General features: G+C 47.2%; 1 protein-coding gene across 1 annotated transcript in view; it reads left to right on the top strand.

Moving 5' to 3' along the window:
* Positions 1–22,756, top strand: part of dld (deltaD) — a 66,385-nt gene that overhangs the window by 23,954 nt on the left and 19,675 nt on the right. The window contains exons 7-8 of the mRNA XM_078235148.1: positions 18,521–18,664; positions 19,267–19,368. Coding sequence (XP_078091274.1) covers positions 18,521–18,664; positions 19,267–19,368 — 246 coding nt within the window. The remainder of the gene's footprint in view (positions 1–18,520; positions 18,665–19,266; positions 19,369–22,756) is intronic.

Genomic DNA, 22,756 nt, shown 5'->3' with positions numbered 1-22,756 from the left:
CCAAAATGCATAACCTCACTTTTCCACATTGTATTCCATCTGCCACTTCTTTGCCCACTTCCTAGCCTGTCCAAGTCCTTCTGCAACCCTTCTGCTTCCTCCATACTACCTGTCCCTCTCCGTGTTCCTGAGGTTTTGTTCAGGCAATGTGTGATCAGTCCATGTTGGTTTACGGGGTGTGTGATCGGCTTCTGATTGGTTTACTAAGGGTGACAGTCAGATACAGATGTAATTTCCTGTTATCTCCTGACTGACCCTCTGTGTCAGTAGCTTGTGAGACTGTCCCCTTCATTGTAGATTCTCTTGTTATTTCATGGCTTTCTACAGAGATAATATGGTATCACAGAATACAACAATGCAGAAGAGGCCCTTTGCCACATCATAAGAACATAAGAAATAGGAGCAGGAGTAGGCCATCTAGCCCCTCGAGCCTGCCCCGCCATTCAATAAGATCATGGCTGATCTGAAGCGAATCAGTTCCACTTACCCGCCTGATCCCCATAACCCCTAATTCCCTTACCGATCAGGAATCCATCTATCCGTGATTTAAACATATTCAACGAGGTAGCCTCCACCACTTCAGTGGGCAGAGAATTCAAGAGATTCACCACCCTCTGAGAGAAGAAGTTCCTCCTCAACTCTGTCCTAAACTGACCCCCCTTTATTTTGAGGCTGTGACCTCTAGTTCTAGCTTCCTTTCTAAGTGGAAAGAATCTCTCCACCTCTACCCTATCCAGCCCCTTCATTATCTTATAAGTCTCTATAAGATCCCCCCTCAGCCTTCTAAATTCCAACGAGTACAAACCCAATCTGCTCAGTCTCTCCTCATAATCAACACCCCTCATCTCTGGTATCAACCTGGTGAACCTTCTCTGCACTCCCTCCAAGGCCAATATATCCTTCCGCAAATAAGGGGACCAATACTGCACACAGTATTCCAGCTGCGGCCTCACCAATGCCCTGTACAGATGCAGCAAGACATCTCTGCTTTTATATTCTATCCCCCTTGCGATATAGGCCAACATTCCATTTGCCTTCTTGATCACCTGTTGCACCTGCAGACTGGGTTTTTGCGTCTCATGCACAAGGACCCCCAGGTCCCTTTGCACAGGAGCATGTTGTAATTTTTTTCCATTTAGATAATCCAATTTGCTATTATTTCTTCCAAAGTGAATAACCTCGCATTTGTCAACGTTATACTCCATCTGCCAGATCCTCGCCCACTCGCTCAGCCTCTGCAGACCTTCTACGCCCTCCACACGATTCACTTTTCCACTTTGTGTCATCTGCAGCGACGCAAGAAATGCCCTGACCTGCTACCTAATCCCATTTGCCAGCACTTGGCCCATAGTCTTGAATGTTATAGCGTGCCAAGTACTCATCCAGGTACTTTTTAAAGGATGTAAGGCATCCCGCCTCCACCATCCTCCCAGGCAGTGCATTCCAGACCATCACCACCCTCTGAGTAAAAAGGTTTTTCCTCAAATCCCCCCTAAACCTCCTACCCCTCACTTTTAACTTGTATCCCCTCGTAATGGACCCTTCAACGAAGGGGAACAGCTGCTCCCTATCCCCCATTCCATGTCCCTCATAATCTTACACACCTCAATCAGGTCACCCCTCAGTCTTCTCTGCTCCAACGAAAACAACCCAAGCCTATCCAACCTTTCTCCATAACATAAATGTTCCGTCCCCGGCAGCATCCTGGTGAATGTCCTCTGCACCCTTCCAGTGCGTTCACATCCTTCCTATAATGTGGTGACCAGAACTGCACACCGTTCTCCAGCTGTGGCCTCACCAAAGTTCTATACAACTCCATCATGACCTTTCTGCTTTTGTAATCTATACCCCGATTGATAAAGGAGAGTGTGCCATATGCCTTTTTCACCACCCTACACAACAAGTACTCCTGCCTGAGTACTGCTGGGGGGGACAGCCCGCCTGGGGGAAGCAGCAGTGGCCGTGTCTCCAGAGTGGAGTCCGGCCCTGTAACTCAGCGGGCTAAGGAAAAGGGGAGGAAGGCAGTGTTAATCGGGGACTTGACAGTAAGGGGGTCGGACAGGCGTTTTTGCGGAGGCAGGCGGGAGTCTTGGATGGTGGTCTGCCTCCCTGGGGCCGGGATCCAGGATGTCGCTGGTCAACTCCCAGAAATCCTGAGGGGGGAGGGAGAGGAGCCAGAGGTAGCGGTACATATTGGTACCGCTGATGTGGGAAGGAAGGGGGAAGGGGTCATGAAAAGAGAGTATAGGGAATTAGGGAGACAGCTGAGAAGGAGGAAGGCAAAGGTAGTAATCTCAGGATTGCTGCCTGTGCCACGGGAGAGTGAGGGCAGGAATGGAGTGAGGTGGAGGATGAATGTGTGGCTGAGGGACTGGTGCAGGGGGCAGGGATTCAGGTGCCTGGACCATTGGGACCTCTTTAGGGGCAGGTGTGAGCTGTACACAAAAAACGGGTGGCACTTGAATCCCAGGGGGACCAATATCTTGGCGGCAAGGTTGTCTAAGGCTACTGGGGAAAGTTTAAACTAGATAGGTTGGGGGGAGGGGATCGAGACGAGGTGACTGGGAGCGAGGAAGTTAGCTCGCAAACAGAGAAGGGTTATAGACAGTGCAAAAGGGAGGATGGATGGGGGATAGAGAAGGGGAGAGCTCAGACCAAAGGATTGAGATGTGTTTACTTTAATGCCAGGAGTATAGTGAATAAAGCGGATGAGCTCAGAGCGTGGATGGATGCCTGGAAGTGTGATGTGGTGGCCATTACGGAGACTTGGATGTCTCAGGGACAGGACTGGATACTCCAGGTGCCGGGATTCAGATGTTTCAGGAAGGACAGGGAGGGAGGCAAGAGAGGGGGTGGAGTGGCACTGCTGATCAGGGATAGTGTCACAGCTGTAGAGAAGGTGTATGCTGTGGAGGGATTGTCTACAGAGTCTCTGTGGGTGGAAGTTCGGAGTGGGAAGGGGTCGATCACTTTGCTGGGAGTTTTCTATAGGCCGCCCAATAGTAACAGGGAGGTGGAGGAGCAGATAGGGAAACAGATCCTGGAGAGTTGCAATAATAGCAGAGTTGTTGTGATGGGAGACTTTAATTTCCCAAACATAGATTGGAATATCCCTAGGGTAAGGGGATTAGATGGGGAGGAGTTCGTTAGGTGTGTTCAGGAGGGTTTCCTGACACAGCATGTGGACAAGCCTACAAGAGGAGAGGCTGTACTTGATCTGATACTGACCAATGAAGCTGGACAGGTGTCAGATCTCAGTGGGAGAGCATCTTGGGGATAGCGATCATAACTCTATCTCCTTTAGGCTTGCATTGGAAAAAGAGAGGGTCAGGCAAGCTAGGAAAGCGTTTATATGGAGTAAGGGGAAATATGAAGACATAAGGCAGCTAATTAGAGGAGTAAATTGGAAGGAGGTATTCTCGGGGAAATGTACTGAAGAGAGGTGGCAGTTTTTCAAGGAATGTCTGTCTAGAGTTCTACAGGACAATGTTCCGAGCAGACAGGGAGGAGTTGGTAGGTTAAAGGAACCATGGTGCACGAAAGCTGTGCGGGACCTAGTCGAGAAGAAAAGGAAAGCGTACAAAAGGTTCAGAGAGCTTGGCGAAGATAGGGATCTAGATGAGTATACGGCTTGTAGGAAGGGACTAAAGAAGGAAATTAGGAGAGCCAGAAGGGGTCACGAGAAGGCCTTGGCAGGTAGAATTATGGAAAACCCTAAGGCGTTCTATAAATATGTGAAGAGTGAAAGGATGAGACGTGAAGGAATAGGGCCTATAAAAGGTGAAGGTGCGAAAATCCGTACGGAACCAGTAGAAATGGCAGAGGTGCTTAATGAGTATTTTGCCTCAGTTTTCACAGAGAAGGAGGACCTGGGTGGATGTACTGCGGGCTTGCGGTGGACTGAAAAGATTGAGTATGTGGGCTTTAACAAAGAGGTTGTGCTGGAATCTTTGAATAGCATCAGGATAGATAAGTCACCAGGTCCGGATGGGATGTACCCCAAGTTACTGTGGGAGACGAGGGAAGAGATTGCAGAGCCTCTGGCGATGATCTTTGCATCGTCTATGGAGATGGGAGAGGTGCCAGAGGATTGAAGGATTGCGGATGTGGTTCCTATTTTCAAGAAGGGGAATAGGGATAGCCTAGGAAATTACCGACCGGTGAGTCTAACCTCAGTGGTTGGTAAGCTGATGGAGAAGATCCTGAGGGACAAGATTTATGAGCATTTAGAGAGGTTTAGTATGCTCAAGAATACTCAGCATGGTTTTGTTAGAGGCAGATCGTGCCTTACGAGCCTGGTGGAGTTCTTCGAAAATGTGACTGAACACATTGACGAAGGGAAAGCGGTAGATGTGGTTTATATGGATTTTAGCAAGGCGTTCGATAAGGTCCCCTATGCAAGGCTTCTAGAAAAAGTGAGAGGGCATGGGATCCAAGGGGCTGCTGCACTGTGGATCCAGAACTGGCTTGCCCAAAGGGGGCAGAGTGTGTGTATAGATGGGTCTTTTTCTAAATGGAGGTCGGTCACCAGTGGTGTGCCCCAGGGATCTGTTCTGGGACCCTTGCTGTTTGTCATTTTCATAAATGACCTGGATGAGGAAGTGGAGGGATGGGTTGTTAAGTTTGCCGACGACACGAAGGTTGGTGGGGTCGTGGATAGTCTAGAGGGATGTCAGAAGTTACAGAGGGACATAGATAGGATGCAAGACTGGGCGGAGAAGTGGCAGATGGACTTCAACCCAGATAAGTGCGTAGTGGTCCATTTTGGCAGGTCGAATGTGATGGAGTACAATATAAAGGGAAAGACTCTTAGTACTGTAGAGGATCAGAAGGACCTTGGGGTCCGGGTCCATAGGACTCTAAAATCGGCCCCGCAGGTGGAGGAGGTGGTTAAGAAGACGTATGGTGTGCTGGCCTTTATCAATCGAGGGATTGAGTTTAGGAGTCCGGGGATAATGATGCAGCTATATAAGACCCACATCAGACCCCACTTGGAGTACTGTGCTCAGTTCTGGTCACCTCATTACAGGAAGGATGTGGAAAAGATTGAAAGGGTGCAGAGGAGATTTATAAGGATGTTGCCTGGATTGAGTGGCATGCCTTATGAGGATAGGCTGAGGGAGCTCGGTCTTTTCTCCTTGGAGAGACGTAGGATGAGAGGAGAGCTAATAGAGGTATATAAGATGTTGAGAGGCATAGATCGGGTGGACTCTCAGAGGCTTTTTCCCAGGGTGGAAATGGCTGCTACGAGAGGACACAGGTTTAAGGTGCTGTACAGGGGAAATGTTAGGGGGAAGTTTTTCAGAGGGTGGTGGGCGAGTGGAATCGGCTGCCGTCAGTGGTGGTGGAGGCAAACTCAATGGGGTCTTTTAAGAGACTCCTGGATGAGTACATAGGACTTAATAAGATGGAGGGTTATAGGTAGGCCTAAAAGGTAGGGATATGTTCGGCACAACTTGTGGGGCCGAAGGGCCTGTTTTGTGCTGTAGTTTTTCTATGTTTCTATTTGCCTGACTTTCCACCTTCAGAGATCTATGGGCAAACACGCCAAGGTCCCTTTGTTCTTCGGAACTTCCCAGTGTCAGACCTTTCAGAGTTTATGTCCTTGTCAAATTACTCCTTCCAGAGTGCAACATCTCTCACTTTTCAAGGTTAAATTCCATCTGCCACTTATCCGCCCACTTGACCATCTCATTTGCCAGTCATCTATGTCATTTATATAAATGGCGAATAGTAGGGGGCCCAGCACGAATCCCTGTGGTACGCCACTGGTCACTGGCCTCCAGTCTCTAAAGCAGCCGTCTGTCACCATCCTCTGTCTCCTACCGCTAAGCCAATTATGAATCCACCTTGTCAGATTTATCCAATGTGTATTAGCATTCTTAATAAGTCTCCCATGTGGGACTTTGTCAAAGGCTTTGCTGAAATCCATGCAAACTACATCAACCATACTGCCCTCATCCACACACTTGGGTTACATGCCCAAAAAATTCAATCAAATTTGTTAGGCATGACATCCCTCTGACAAAACTATGTCGACTATCCCTAATCAAACCTTGCCTCTCCAAATGGAGATAGATTCTCTCCTTCAGAATCTTCTCCAGTAGTTTCCCAACCACAGATGTGAGGCTCACTGGCCTGTAGTTCCCTGTCTTGTCTCTACAACCTTTCTTAGATAGTGGGACCACATGAACTGTTCTCCGGTCCTCTGGCACCTCCCCGGTGTGGAGATGCCGGCGTTGGACTGGGGTAAACACAGTAAGAAGTTTAACAACACCAGGTTAAAGTCCAACAGGTTTATTTGGTAGCAAAAGCCACTAGTTTTTGGAGCCTTAGCTCCTTCTTCAGGTGGGTGGGAATTCTGTTCACAAACAGGGCATATAAAGACACAAACTCAATTTACAAAATAATGGTTGGAATGCGAATACTTACAGCTCATCAAGTCTTAAAGGTACAAATTGTTTGTACCTTTAATCTTAGGATTTTTCCTACTTTTACCAGCCTGGTACCTTGAATTTTTTTCTTTGTCTGCTTATTTGCAACGTGATGCCAAGTACCAGTGATTAACATTTAGGTTCATTGTCCCAAATGCCTATAGATTTCCTGTTGAGTTCTTGTTAGAGCAGGAGTGACTGCCAGTGCTTCCAACGATTAATTAAGAGTACAAAATGGCGCACAGCCTTAATCTAATAACAGAAATTAGAAGCTACTTCAAACTTGAATCTAATGTGTATAAAAAACACAGGCATAGAAACAATGTGTGTCAGTGTTGAAGTAGCAAGGTACACAATACATTCCTGTGTTCCTATGTAATAAAAGCTAAGGAAACTGATTGCAGAACTAATAGGAGGCATGGTTAGTAAGTCTGCGGATGACACCAAAATCGATGGTGTAGTGGACAGTGAAGGATCTTGATCAGCTGGGTCAGTGGGCTGAGGAATTGAGCAACTGGGTTGATGGAGTTTAATTCAGATAAATGTGAGGTGTTGCATTTTGGTAAGGCAAACCCGGCAGAACTTACACAGTTAATGGTCGGGTCCTGGGGAGTGTTGTTGAACAGAGAGCCTAGGGGTGCAGGTACATAGTTCCTTGAAAGTGGCGTCACAGGTAGACAGGGTGGTGAAGATGACATTTGGCACACTTAGCCTTCATCGGTCAGCATTGAGTACAGGAGTTGGGACGATATGTTACAACTGTACAAGACATTGATAAGGCCACATTTGGAGCATTGAGTACAATTCTGTTCACCCTGCTATAGGAAGGATGTTATTAAACTGGAAAAGATGCAAAAAAGATTTACAAGCAAGGTTTGAATTATAGGGAGAGGTTGGATAGGCTGGGACTTTTTTCCCTAGAGCGTAGGAGGATGAGGGGTGACCTTATAGAGGTTTATAAAATCATGGAGGGTTATCTTTTCTCCAGGGTAGGGGAGACCAAAACTAGAGGCATAGGTTTAAGGTGAGAGGGGAAAGACTTAAAAGGGACCTGAGGGGCAACTTTGTCACACAGAGGGTGATGCGTACATGGAATGAGGTGCCAAGGGAGGTGGGTACAATTGCAACATTTAAAATACATTTGGACAAGTTAATAGACAGGAAAGGTTTAGACGGATATGAGCCAAACGCAGGCAGTTGGGACCAGTTCAGTTTAGGAAACCTGGTCGGCATGGACGAGTTGGGCCTGTTTCATGCTGTATATCTCTCTACAATTCTATAACTTAATTCTTTAATCTTATGGAACCAAATTGCTGGGAAGTCCAGACCCCAAAACTGAGCTCATTCAACTTGGGCTTTGCAGCATTTACTCTGTGATAAAACAATGTGTATTTTTGCACAGGCCCAGGACCGTGTGGTGTCAAGTAAGGATGCAACTACAAACTAAAGGCCAGTCAGATGATACTAGGGTCCTACATTGATTACATTTGAGCAGAATCTCATATTTGGTATTTGATTTATGTATTTTGAGTATTTGATCATTGCACATCAACTATGCATTCATTATGAAACCTGACTTTCCAAGGTATGAAAGCTGTCACTTTATTTTCAGTAGGTTCTGAGTTGAATTTCTTTCTCCATAACAACTAGATTCTATCTCTTTGCAGAGGTTTAGAGTAACTGTTATAAAGCAGAAGTTGATTCTCCTCTCTGAGAACTAAAACCAAAACACCCAAAGAAGAGTGTCTTGCCTTATAATCTATAAAAAGTGAGTGAAGTGATAGAACCATAGAAAATTACAGCTCAGAAACAGGCCTTTTGGCCCTTCTTGTCTGTGCCGAACCATTTTATGCCTAGTCCCACTGACCTGCACTTGGACCATATCCCTCCACACCCCTCTCATCCATGAACCCGTCCAAGTTTTTCTTAAATGTTAAAAGTGTGGTCACCACTTTTTAATGGGACCATGCAGTGCTTTCTCCCTACCATAGAACACAGAAGAGTACAGCACAGAACAGGCCCTTCGGCCCACGATGTTGTGCCGAGCTTTATCTGAAACCAAGATCAAGCTATCCCACTCCCTATCATCCTGGTGTGCTCCATGTGCCTATCTAATAACCGCTTAAATGTCCCTAAAGTGTCTGACTCCACTATCACTGCAGGCAGTCCATTCCACACCCCAACCACTCTCTGAGTAAAGAACCTACCTCGGACATCCTTCCTATATCTCCCACCATGAACCCTATAGTTATGCCCCCTTGTAATAGCTCCATCCACCCGAGGAAATAGTCTTTGAACGTTCACTCTATCTATCCCCTTCATCATTTTATAAACCTCTATTAAGTCTCCCCTCAACCTCCTCCGCTCCAGAGAGAACCGCCCTCGCTCCCTCAACCTTTCCTCATAAGACCTACCCTCCAAACCAGGCAGCATCCTGGTAAATCTCCTTTGCACTCTTTCCAGTGCTTCCACATCCTTCTTATAGTGAGGTGACCAGAACTGCACACAATATTCCAAATGTGGTCTCACCAAAGTCCTGTATAGTTGCAGCATAACCCCACGGCTCTTAAACTCAGCTGGTTAATAAAAGCTAACACACTATAGGCCTTCTTCACAGCTCTTATCCACTTGAGTGGCAACCATCAGTGATCCGTGGATATGGATCCCAAGATCTCTCTGTTCCTCCACAGTCTTCAGAACCCTACCTTTGACCCTGTAATCCACATTTAAATTTGTCCTACCAAAATGAATCACCTCACATTTATCAGGGTTAAACTCCATTTGCCATTTTTCAGCCCAGCTTTGCATCCTATCTGTCTCTTTGCAGCCTACAACAGCCCTCCACCTCATCCACTACTCCACCAATCTTGATGTCATCAGCAAATTTACTGATCCACCCTTCAGCCCCCTCCTCTAGGTCATGAATAATAATCACAAATAGCAGAGGACCAAGCACTGATCCCTGTGGCACTCTGCTAGCAACCTGCCTCCAGTCCGAAAATTTTCCATCCACCACCACCCTCTGTCTTCGATCAGATAGCCAGTTACCTATCCAATCGGCCAACCTTCCCTCTATCCCACACCTCCTTACCTTCATCATAAGCTGACCATGGGGGACCTTATCAAACGCTTGGTAAAATCAATGGTAAAATTGTACCATTTTACAATTTTATTGTACCATTTTACAATTTTACAAATATCAATCTACAATTACTCTACCCAACTTTGCAACAATAACCACCAACCCCCTCATCCAGAACCTTCTATAAGACCATAAGGCACAGGAGCAGAATTAGGCCACTTGGCCTATCGAGTCTGCTCTGCCATTCAATCATGGCTGATATTTTCTCATCCCCATTCTCCTGCCTTTTCCCCATAACTCCTGATCCCCTTATTAATCAAGAACATATCTATCTCTGTCTTAAAGACACTCAATGACCTGGCCTCCACAGCCTTCTGTGGCAAAGAGTTCCACAGATTCACCACTCTCTGGCTGAAGAAATTCCTCCTCATCTTTGTTTCAAAAGATCATCCCTTTAGTCTGAGGTTGTGCCCTCTGGTTCTAGTTTTTCCTACTAATGGAAACATCCTCTCCATGCCCACTCTATTCAGGCCTTGCAGTATCCTGTAAGTTTCAATATGATCCCCCCCCATCCTTCTGAACTCTAACGAGTACAGACCCAGAGTCCTCAACCGTTCCTCATACAACAAGCTCTTCATTCCAGGGATCATTCTTGTGAATCTCCTCTGGACCTTTTCCAAGGCCAGCACATCCTTCCTTGGGTACGGGGCCCAAAACTGCTCACAATACTCCAAATGGGGTCTGACCAGAGCCTTAAAGAGCCTCAAGTACATCCCTGCTCTTGTATTCTAGCCCTCTCGACATGAATGCTAACATTGCATTTGCCTTCCTAACTGCCGAATGAAACTGCACGTTAACCTTAAGAGAATCTTGAACAAGGATTCCCAAGCCTTTATGTTTCTGATTTCCTAAGCATTTCCCCATTTAGAAAATAGTCTGTGCCTCCATTCCTTCTTCCAAAGTGCATAACCTCACACTTTTCCACATTGTATTCCATCTGCCACTTCTTTGCACACTCTCCTAACCTGTCCAAGTCCTTCTGCAGCCCCCCTGCTTCCTCAATACTACCTGTCCCTCTACACATCTTTGTATCATCTGCAAACTTAGCAACAGTGCCTTCAGTTCCTTCTTCCAAATCGTTAATGTATATTGTGAAAAGTTGTGGTCCCAGCACTGACCCCTGAGGCACACCATTAGTCATTGGCTGCCATCCTGAAAAAGTACCCTCTATCCCCACGCTCTGCCTTCCGCCAGTCAGCCAATCCTCTATCCATACCAGGATCCTACCCGTAACATCATGGGAACTTAACTTATTTAACAGTCTCCGATGCGGCACCTTGTCAAAGGCCTTCTGGAAATCTAAATAAATCACGTCCACTGGTTCTCCTTTATCTAACTTCCTTGTTACCTCCTCAAAGAACTCGAACAGATTTGTTAGGCATGACCTCCCCTTGTTGAAGCTATGCTGACTCAGTCCTACTTTATCATGCACTTCCAAGTACTCTGCAACCTCATCTTTAATAACGGACTCCAAAATCTTGCCAATGACCAAAGTCAGGCTAACTGACCTATGATTTCCCGTCTGCTGCCTCCCTCCCTCCCTTAAACAGCAGAGGACTGCTTTCCAGTCCTCTGGTACCCTCACTGCCTCCAGTGATTCCTGAAAGATCACCACCAATGCCTCCACAATTTCCTCAGCTATCTCTTTTGGAACCCTGGGGTGTAATCCATCCGGTCCAGGTGATTTATCCACCTTCAGACCTTTCAGTTTCCCCAGAACCTTCTCCTTAGTGAAGGCCACTACACTCACCTGTGGCATCCACGATGCAGACTGATGCAAAGTAACTATTCAGTTCCTCTGCCGTTTCTTATGATTATTTCTCCAGCCTCATTTTCCAGTGATCCAATGTCTATTTTTGCCTCTCTCTTACCTTTTTATATACTGAAAAAAAACTCTTCCTATCTTATTTTATATTACTAGCTAGCTTACACTCATATTTCATCTTCTCCCCCCTTATTGCTTTTTTAGTTTTGTTCTGCTCACTTTTAAAGGCTTCCCAATCCTCTGGCTTCCCACTAATCCTCGCCACTTTGCTTTTTCTTTTGCTTTTATGCTGTGCTTGACTTCCCTCGTCAGCCATCGATGCCTCGTCCTCCTTGGGATGAATTTCTGTTGTGTCTCACGAATAACCCCCAAAAACTGCCATTGCTGTTCCACTGTCTTCCCTGCTAGGTTCCCTTTACAATCAACTCTGGCCAGTTCCTCCCTCATGTCTTTGTAGTTAGCTTTATTTAATTGTAATACCGTTACATCTGATTCCAGTTTCTCCCTTTCAAACTGCAGGGTAAATTCTATAATATTGTGGTCACTGCTTCCTAAAAGTTCCTTCACCTTAAGTTCCCTAATCAAGTCTGCCTCATTACACATCAAATCCAGAATTGCTTGTTCCCTAGCTAGCTAGCTAGTCCCAAGCTGCTCCAAAAAAAATCCCTCAGACTTTCCACAAATTCCTTTTCTTGTGATCCCTACCTGCCTGATTTTCCCAGTCCACCTGCATATTGAAGTCCCCCATGATTATTGTAATATTGCTTTTTTTTAGAACATAGAAAAAATACAGCACAAACAGGCCCTTCGGCCCACAAGTTGTGCCGGTCATGTCCCTACCTACCTAGGCTTATATATAGGCTTACCTATAACCCTCAATCCTATTAAGTTCCATGTACTCATCCAGGAGTCTCTTAAAAGACCCTATCGAGTTTGCCTCCACCACCACTGACGGCAGCCGATTCCACTCACCCACCACCCTCTGAGTGAAAAACTTACCCCTGACATCTCCTCTGTACCTACTCCCCAGCACCTTAAACCTGTGTCCTCTCGTAGCAGCCATTTCAGCCCTGGGAAAAAGCCTCCGAGAATCCACCCGATCTATACCTCTCAACATCTTGTACACCTCTATCAGGTCACCTCTCGTCCTTTGTCTCTCCAAGGAGAAAAGACCGAGCTCCTCATGAGGCATGCCTATCCTCATGAGGCATGCCAGCCAATCCAGGCAACATCCTTATAAATCTTCTCTGCACCCTTTCAATAATTTTCACTTCCCTCCTGTAATGAGGCGACCAGAACTGAGCACAGTACTCTAAGTGGAGTCTGACGAGGGTCTTATAAAGCTGCATCATTATCTCCCGACTCCTAAACTCAATCCCTCGATTGATGAAGGCCAGCACACCATACGCCTTCTTAACCACCTCCTCTACCTGCGAGGCCGATTTAAGAGTCCTATGGACCCAGACCCCAAGGTCCTTCTGATTCTTTACCCTTGATATTATACTCCTTCATCCCATTTGACCTGCCAAAATGGACCACTGCACATTTATTCAGGTTGAAGTCCATCTGCCACTTCTCCGCCCAGTCTTTCATCCTATCTATGTCATGCTGCAGCTTCTGACATCCCTCCAAACTATCCACAACACCACCAACCTTTGTGTCGTCAGCAAACTTAACAACCCATCCCTCCACTTCCTCATCCAGGTCATTTATGAAAATGACAAACAGCAAGGGTCCCAGAACAGATCCCTGGGGCACACCACTGGTGACCGACCTCCATTCAGAAAAAGACCCATCTACAACCAATCTCTGCCTTCTGCAGGCAATCCAGTTCTGGATCCACAAGGCAACAGCCCCTTGGTTCCCATGCCCTCTCACTTTCTCGAGAAGTCTTGCATGGGGGACCTTATCGAACGCCTTGCTGAAGTCCATGTAAACCACATCTACCGCTTTTCCTTCGTCAATGTGTTTAGTCACATTTTCAAAGAACTCCACCAGGCTCGTAAGGCACGATTTGCCTTTGACAAATCCGTGCTGACTACTTTTGAGCATACTAAACTTCTCTAAATGTTCATAAATCCTGTCCCTCAGGATCTTCTCCATCAACTTACGAACCACTGAGGTTAGACTCACCGGTCGGTAATTTCCTGGGCTATCCCTATTCCCTTTCTTGCATATAGGAACCACATCCACAATCCTCCGGAACCTCTCCCGTCTCCATCGATGACGCGAAGATCATCGCCAGAGGCTCTGCAATCTCTTCCCTCGCCTCCCACAGTAACCTGGGGTACATCCCATCCGGTCCCGGCAACTTATCTATCTTGATGCTATTCAAAATTTCCAACACATCCTCTTTCTTATTGTCCATTTTATATGCCTTTTCTATCTCCTGATTTATTTTCTGTCCCACATCCTGACTACTGCTAGTGGGCCTGTACATAACTCCCATCAGGATCTTTTTGCCTTTGCGATTCCTCAATCTACCCACAGAGATTCTATGCTTTCTGATCCTATATTGCTTCTTGCAATCAATTTAACTTCATTCCTTACTAACAATGCAACTCTGCCTCCTTTGCCCACCTGCCTGTCTCTTTGATACGACACGTATCCTTGGATATTTAGATCCCAGCACTGATCCCCTTGCAGCCACGTCTCTGATGCCTGCAACATCGTACCGGCCAATTTCAATGTGCACAACAAGCTCATTTATCTTGTTCCATATACTGTGTGCATTTCGGTACAACACCCTCAGTCCTTCATTGACCACCTCCCTTCTCACACTTGTCACCTTTTTTGCTCTGCTGAGGTTAGATTCCTGCCACCTTCTATACTCCCTATTCTATTACATGGTCTGGAAACTTTACCAACCTCTCCTGAGCCCTCGGCTCCTTTAACTAGTTGAAAGTCCTCATCATTAACCTGCACTTCTGCCCTCTCCTTTAACTTTGATTTTCTAATTCGCCATACAACTGAACCCTCCCCCCACTATTTAAAGCCCTATCTACAGCCCTAGTTACACGATTTGCCAGGACTCTGGTCCCAGCACGATTCAGATGAAGACCCTCCCATTGGAACAGGTCCCTCTTCCCCAATACTGGTACCAATGTCCCATGAATTCAAACCCATTCCTCCCACATCAATCTTTAAGCCATGCATTTACCTCCTTAATCTTATTGATCCTGTGCCAATTAGCTCGTGGCTCAGGTAGTAACCAGAGGTTATTAACCTTTTTGGTTCTGCTTTTTACTTTAGCTTCTAGCTGTTCATTTTCCTTTATCAGAACCTCCATTGCTGTTCTACCTATGTCGTTGGTACCTACGTGGACCACGACGACTGGATCTTTACCCTCCCGCTCCAAGTTCCTCTGCAGCCCAGATGAGATATCCTGAGCACCAGGCAGGCAATACAACCCTCGGGATTCTCGATCCTGGTCACAGAGAACAGTGTCAATGCCCCTAACTATATTATCCCCAATTACAAATCCCCAGGGCCTGAGAATCCCCAGGGCCTGATGGCATCTATCCTAGACTGCTCAGGGAGACAAGAGATGTAATTGCTGGGCCTCTGACGGAAATCTTTGTCTCTTCATTGGACACAGGTGAGGTCTCTGAGGATTGGAGGATAGCGAATGTGGTACCGTTATTTAAGAAGGGTAGCAGGGATAATCTGGGTAATTATAGGCCAGTGAGCTTGACATCCGTGGTAGGGAAGTTGTTGGAGAGGATTCTTGGAGACAGGATGTATGCACATTTAGAACGGAACAATCTCATTAGTGACAGGCAGGTTGGTTAAGAAGGTTAAGGCTCATGGGATACAAGGAGAGGTGGCTAGATGGGTAGAAAACTAGCTTGGCCACAGGAGACAGAGGGTAACAGTCGAAGGGTCTTTTTCCAGCTGGAGGTCTGTGACCAGTGGTGTTCCGCAGGGCTCTACTGGGACCTCTGCTATTTGTGATATATATAAATGATTTGGAAGAAGGTGTAACTGATGTTATCGGCAAGTTTGCGGATGACACGAAGATGGCTGGACTTGTGGATAGCGATGAACATTGTCGGACAATACAGCAGGATATAGATAGGCTGGAAAATTGGGCGGAGAAATGGCAGATGGAATTTAATCCAGATAAATGCGAAGTGATGCATTTTGGAAGAACTTACGCAGGGGGGAGTTATACAATAAATGGCAGAGCCATCAAGAGTATAGAAACACAGAGGGACCTAGGTGTGCAAGTCCACAAATCCTTGAAGGTGGCAGCACAGGTGGAGAAGGTGGTGAAGAAGGCATATGGTATGCTTGCCTTTATAGGACGGGGTATAGAGTATAAAAGCTGGAGTCTGATGATGCAGCTGTATAGAACGCTGGTTAGGCCACATTTGGAGTACTGCGTCCAGTTCTGGTTGCCACACTACCAGAAGGATGTGGAGGCTTTAGAGAGAGTGCAAAGAAGGTTTACCAGGATGTTGCCTGGTATGGAGGGTCTTAGCTATGAGGAGAGATTGGGTAAGCTGGGCTTGTTCTCCCTGGAAAGACGGAGAATGAGGGGAGACCTAATAGAGATGTACAAAATTATGATGGGTATAGATAGGGTGAACGGTGGGAAGCTTTTTCCCAGATCAGAAGTGACGTTCACGAGGGGCCACGGGCTCAAGCTGAGAGGGGCGAAGTATAACTCGGATATTAGAGGGATGTTTTTTACACAGAGAGTGGTGGGGGCCTGGAATGCGCTGCCAAGTAGGATGGTGGAGGCAGACACGCTGGCATCGTTTAAGACTTACCTGGATAGTCACATGAGCAGTCTGGGAATGGAGGGATACAAACGAATGGCCTAGTTGGACCAATGAGCAGCACAGGCTTGGAGGGCCGAAGGGCCTGTTTCCTGTGCTGTACTGTTCTTTGTTCGTTCTTTGTACAACGACATTTCTTTTTTCTCCCCCCACTTGAACGGCTCCCTGTACCATGGTGCCGTGGTCAATTTGCTCATCGTCTCTACAGTACCCATTCCCAAGAATCTCAAACCTGTTAGACAAGTTCAGGGACTAAGACTCCTGCAACCCTACCTCCTGGATCTCTCTATCTGTCTCACTCACAGCCACACCTTCCTGCTCCTGACCGAATTCAAGGCCAAATTTAATCTCAGGTGTGACTGCCTCCTGGAACACAGTTTCCAGGTATCTCTTCCCGTCCCTGATGTGTTGCAGCGTCTGAAGCTCAGAATCCAGCTAATCCACTCTGAGCCAGAGTTCCTCAAGCAACCAACACTTACTGCAACCTACACTTACTGGGGACCTCAGTGGGGTCCACCAGCTCCCACATCATGCAAATACAACACAACACCTGACCCTCCATCTCTCTTTTATTTAGTTTTTAATTTGGTTTTTAATTTTTAATTTACTTTTTATGATATATCTCCTTATTACCGCAGTCTCAACGCAATTTCTATCCAGTAATTTAAATGGATTTTCAAATTTAGCACAGCTCCCTATTAGCCAATCAATTCAGAGCCCTCCTGTGATTCACTTTTAAGTTTTATTTAGTCCGAACTCTGTCAGTTTTAGAGAATCAAGCGTAGCACTTACTGACCAATCAGCACGCTCCCTTGTGGGACTTACTGACCAATCAGCACGCTCCCTTGTGGGACTTACTGACCAATCAGCACGCTCCCTTGTGGGACTTACTGACCAATCAGCATGCCCCCTTGTGGGACTTACTGACCAATCAGCACGCCCCCTTGTGAGACTTACTGACCAATCAGCACGCTCCCTTGTGGGACTTACTGACCAATCAGCACGCTTCCTTGTGGGACTTACTGACCAATCAGCACTCTCCCTTGTGGGACTTACTGACCAATCAGCACTCTCCCTTGTGGCCTCTGCTGCTTGTTTCACCGAACTCCCTGTTTTCACCCAACTCCAAAAGCGCTCCTCACAGCCAGGCAGCACTCACCGTGCAGACAGAGCAGCACTCACCGTGCAGACAGAGCAGCACTCACCGTGCAGACAGAGCAGCACTCACCGTGCAGACAGATCAGCACTCACCGTGCAGACAGAGCAGCACTCACCGTGCAGACAGAGCAGCACTCACCGTGCAGACAGAGCAGCACTCACCGTGCAGACAGAGCAGCACTCACCGTGCAGACAGAGCAGCACTCACCGTGCAGACAGAGCAGCACTCACCGTGCAGACAGAGCGGCACTCACCGTGCAGACAGAGCGGCGCTCGGCGTGCAGACAGGGCGGCGCTCGGCGTGCAGACAGGGCGGCGCTCGGCGTGCGGACAGGGCGGCGCTCGGCGCGCGGACAGGGCGGCGCTCGGCGCGCGGACAGGGCGGCGCTCGGCGCGCGGACAGGGCGGCGCTCGGCGCGCGGACAGGGCGGCGCTCGGCGCGCGGACAGGGCGGCGCTCGGCGCGCGGACAGGGCGGCGCTCGGCGTGCGGACAGGGCGGCGCTCGGCGTGCAGACAGGGCGGCGCTCGGCGTGCAGACAGGGCGGCGCTCGGCGTGCAGACAGGGCGGCGCTCGGCGCGCAGACAGGGCGGCGCTCGGCGCGCGGACAGGGCGGCGCTCGGCGCGCGGACAGGGCGGCGCTCGGCGCGCGGACAGGGCGGCGCTCGGCGCGCGGACAGGGCGGCGCTCGGCGCGCGGACAGGGCGGCGCGCGGACAGGGCGGCGCTCGGCGTGCAGACAGGGCGGCGCTCGGCGTGCAGACAGGGCGGCGCTCGGCGTGCAGACAGGGCGGCGCTCGGCGTGCGGACAGGGCGGCGCTCGGCGCGCGGACAGGGCGGCGCTCGGCGCGCGGACAGGGCGGCGCTCGGCGCGCGGACAGGGCGGCGCTCGGCGCGCGGACAGGGCGGCGCTCGGCGCGCGGACAGGGCGGCGCGCGGACAGGGCGGCGCGCGGCGCGCAGACAGAGCAGCGCTTACTGGCTTCTGTTTTTATAGACGCAACTTACAAAGCCCTGGAATTGGTTTTAACTAGTTGTATAATTAACCAGCCACTATCTCACTTTAACTTTAAGGAGACATTTTAAAACAAAACCATCTTGTAAGGTCCCACGTTCGTAACACCCAGCATTTTATTTTTAAAATGCCATTTGGAATGTTGCTTATTGAAAAGTTTTGACATGCATTTAGATAGAATAAAAGTTGTTGATAGTTATTCATATCTTTCCCTATCTCTACAAGGTGACACACGTTCAAGGACATGGTAAGATTACTGGGAAAAACCAGGTCACAGCTCAGTGCAGTGATGGCAGCACACAAATCATCAACTCCAAGAACATACTCATTGCCACAGGGTCAGAGGTTACACCTTTTCCTGGAATTCAGGTACATCTGTTAACTTGAAGGAAGGTTTTCTTCCCCTGTTTTATTTTTTATGGGCTGTACTTTGCTGACTAGGCCAACATTTGTTGCCCATCACTAATTGTCCTTGAGAAGGTGATGATGAACCAACATCTTGAATACAACATGCTCAGCCATTTCAGAGGGCTGTTGAGTCAGCTATATGACAGTGGGTCTGGAGTCACATGTAGGCCAGACTGGCTAGGGACAGAAGATTTCCTTCCCTCGAATATTAGTGAGCCAGATAGATTTTTTACAGCAATCTATGATAGCTTCATGGTCAGCATTACAGAGACTAGCTTTATATAGCAGATTTATGAGTTGAATTCAAATTCCACCAGCCTCTGAGTGTCTAGTCCACAGCCTGAGTGTCTAGTTTGGAAACAGTTTTGTGGAAACTGCAGTACAAAGATGGCCATTCAGCCCATCGCACCTATGCTGGTGCAGGCTCGAGTTGGCATATCAACATCAATTCCAGTTCTCAGCATCCTGACGATGGTGCTTTTTATGTTTCAAATCTGTTCATGTTTTTTATCAGTTTCTCAATTCAATTTCTAAATGAACAATATTATGTGCCATACCCACAGATTGACGAAGAGACCATTGTGTCTTCAACGGGAGCCTTATCACTGAAGCAGATTCCTGAGAAGTTGGTGGTTATTGGTGCTGGTGTCATTGGTGTTGAATTGGTAAGAAACAGGAAACGGAATGAAAAGTATTTGAATGATGTTGGAAACTGCAGAAAAGAGACCCTACTATTAAAAAACAATTAATCATAGAATAATCCAATGCAGAAAGAGCCATTCAACCCATCATGCCTGTACAACCTCTTTGCTAGAGCGATCCCATGAGTCCCAGTCCCTGATCTTTCCTGATTGATCTTCAGTTTCTTTCCCCCTTCAATTATTTATCTTATTCTGTTTTGAATGTTGCAAATGAATCTGGTTCGACTGTACCCAGCATGTTCCCCAGATCACACTAACTCACTGTTTGGGGGTGGTGGCAGGGGAGTGGGGGGGGGGAATTCTGTCCATTTCTGCTTGGCATTTTTTGCCAATTATCTGGCTTTGCGTTACTGACCCTTCTGCCACTAGAAACTGTTTTTCCCTGCTTTCTTGTCAGATGACCTCATAACTTTGCATATCTCTTTTAGATCTCCTCTTAACCTCTGCAATAAGGAGAGCAATCCCAGCTTTTCTAGTCCCTCATCCCTGGAACCACGCTAGTAAATCTTTGTAGTCTCTTCAAAGCCTCAACATCATTCCTGTAATGATGCACTTTCAGACACTTCATTAGTGAACAAAAGGAGATTTGTTTCATGATCTTCAAGAGCAGCGGCATGTTTGCAGCTAATTCTAAATTACTGCTGCCTCGGAGAACTCGTGTCCCACCTCAGCCTTCTCTGCTCTACAGAAAACAATCCAAACCTATCCTGTCTCTCCTTAGAGCTCAAATGCTCCAAGGAGAAATGTCCTGGTGAACCACTTCTGTACCACCACTAGTGCAGTTCAGCTGGATTATTATATCATAGTCATTGTGGCACAGAAAGAGGCCACATTCAGCTCATCAGATCCATGCTTCAATTTCATTGCTTTCATAAATTGTCTCTTAATGAAATCATTTATTAATGGAGTTAGCGTGGCAAAATGATGACTACAGATTATCTGTCAGTCACCCTTCAACACTGGTTCAAGTCAGCATCTTGGGGTTTTCAGTCCCTGTTGGAGAATGCAACTCCAAACAACTTCTGGTCTCCTGTAAATCTGAGCCCGGAATCAAATTTCTCCTTGAAATAAATATCAAGACAAATGATAGATATTACTTGCACACCTTTAATAGGTGTGCAAGTCATAAGGAAAATAAATCACAAAGTTTATTAAAAACTATTTCATATAGTATGTTCGGAAAATGCTTTCCTTTTGGCAGACTGGTTGTAGGGTATCTCAGCCAACCCTGACCTGATTCACAGTAAATGTGCATGCCCCTTCCAGCAGGGTTAATGAATGTCTCATCGGTCGTTGACCTGGTTAGAGTCATTGAGGTTTACCGCATGGAAACAGGCCCTTCGGCCCAACTTGTCCATGCTACCCTTTTTGTTTAACCCCTAAGCTAGTCCCAATTGTCCGTATTTGGCCCATATCCCTCTATACCCATCTTACCCAAACAACTGTCTAAACGCTTTTTAAAAGACAAAATTGTACCCGCCTCTACTACTATCTCTGGCAGCTTGTTCCAGACACTCACCACCCTCTGTGTGAAAAAATTGCCCCTTTGGACACTTTTGTATCTTTCCCCCCTCACCTTAAACCTATGCCCTCTAGCTTTAGACTCCCCTACCTTTGGGAAAAGATATTGACTATCTCGCTGATCTATGCCCCTCATTATTTTATAGACCTCTATAAGATCACCCCTCAGCCTTCTACGCTCCAGAGAAAAAAGTCCCAGTCTATCCAGCCTCTCCTTGTAACTCAAACCATCAAGTCCCAGCAGCATCCTAGTAAACCTTTTCTGCACTCTTTCTAGTTTAATAATATCCTTTCTATAATAGGGTGACCAGAACTGTACACAGTATTCCAAGTGTGGCCTTACCAATGTCTTGTACAACTTCCACAAGACGTCCCAACTCCTGTATTCAATGTTCTGACCAATGAAACCAAGCATGCTGAATGCCTTCTTCACCACTCTGTCCACCTGTGACTCCACTTTCAAAGAGCTATGAACATGTATCCCTAGATCTCTTTGTTCTGTAACTCTCCCCAACGCCCTACCATTAACTGGTTATTCCTTCTCCTGCACAGCTGCCCAGCTACAATCAGTTAACTGTGTAGACTGGAAGTCATGTGATTTTTTTAAACCTGCGCAATGTGCTGCCATTGCCCACCTGGCCATTGGAGGATCAATTCAGTCATGCGCTCGGCTGTGCTAAGGTGATGGAGCATTTGGACTACCAGGATTATCTTGTGATCCCAAGCATGACTGCTAAAGGTGACTCAACATGTGACTGGCCTCTACCATACAAACTGTTAGGCTGCATATTTTCAACCGGACTTATTTGCCCTGCTTGTGAGAGAGTCATGTCCCAGGCAATGTTCCCTCTGAGCTGTGTGGATGTGCAACCATGCAGCGATCTAGAATGTACCACACGGAGCAGAGACTGCTCTCAAATTGCAGTCTCTTTAGTTGTGGTATGCGCAACTGCACAGCGATCTTTAAAGGGCCACACAGTGCAGCAGATGGACCACATACTTCAAAGAGAGATTTGAGGGAACTTTGGTCCTGAGCCTATGAGGCAGCTTCATGTCAGCAATAGTCTGCAGCATAGAACCATAGAAAATTACAGCTCAGAAACAGGCCTTTTGGCCCTTCTTGGCTGTGCCGAACCATTTTTTGCCTAGTCCCACTGACCTGCACTTGGACCATATCCCTCCACACCCCTCTCATCCATGAACCCGTCCAAGTTTTTCTTAAATGTTAAAAGTGACCCCACATTTACCACTTTATCCGGCAGCTCATTCCACGGAATAAAGTCCCAGCCTATTCAATCTCTCTCTGTAACTCAGCTTCTCAAGTCCCGGCAACATCCTTGTGAACCTTCTCTGCACTCTTTCAACCTTATTTACATCCTTCCTGTAACTAGGTGACCAAAACTGTACACAATACTCCAAATTCGGCCTCACCAATGCCTTATATAACCTTACCATAACACTCCAACTTTTGTACTCGATACTCCGATTTATAAAGGCCAATGTACCAAAGGCACTCTTTACGACCCTATCCACCTGTGACGTCACTTTTAGGGAATTCTGTACCTGTATTCCCAGATCCCTCTGTTCAACTGCACTCTTCAGAGTCCTACCATTTACCCTGTACGTTGTTCTTTGGTTTGTCCTTCCAAAGTGCAATATCTCACACTTGTCTGCGTTAAATTCCATTTGCCATTTTTCAGCCCATTTTTCTAGTTGGTCCAAATCCCTCTGCAAGCTTTGAAAACCTTCCTCCCTGGCAATGTGATTCCTCGAGTGTACATAATGTCTGTTACCAGCACCATTTCCAGTGCTCTTTCTGTACCCAGCCCTG

Source organism: Mustelus asterias, chromosome 19 (assembly GCF_964213995.1).
Source record: "Mustelus asterias chromosome 19, sMusAst1.hap1.1, whole genome shotgun sequence".
Taxonomy (NCBI): Eukaryota; Metazoa; Chordata; class Chondrichthyes; order Carcharhiniformes; family Triakidae; genus Mustelus; species Mustelus asterias.
This window is presented reverse-complemented; position numbering and strand designations above follow the sequence as displayed.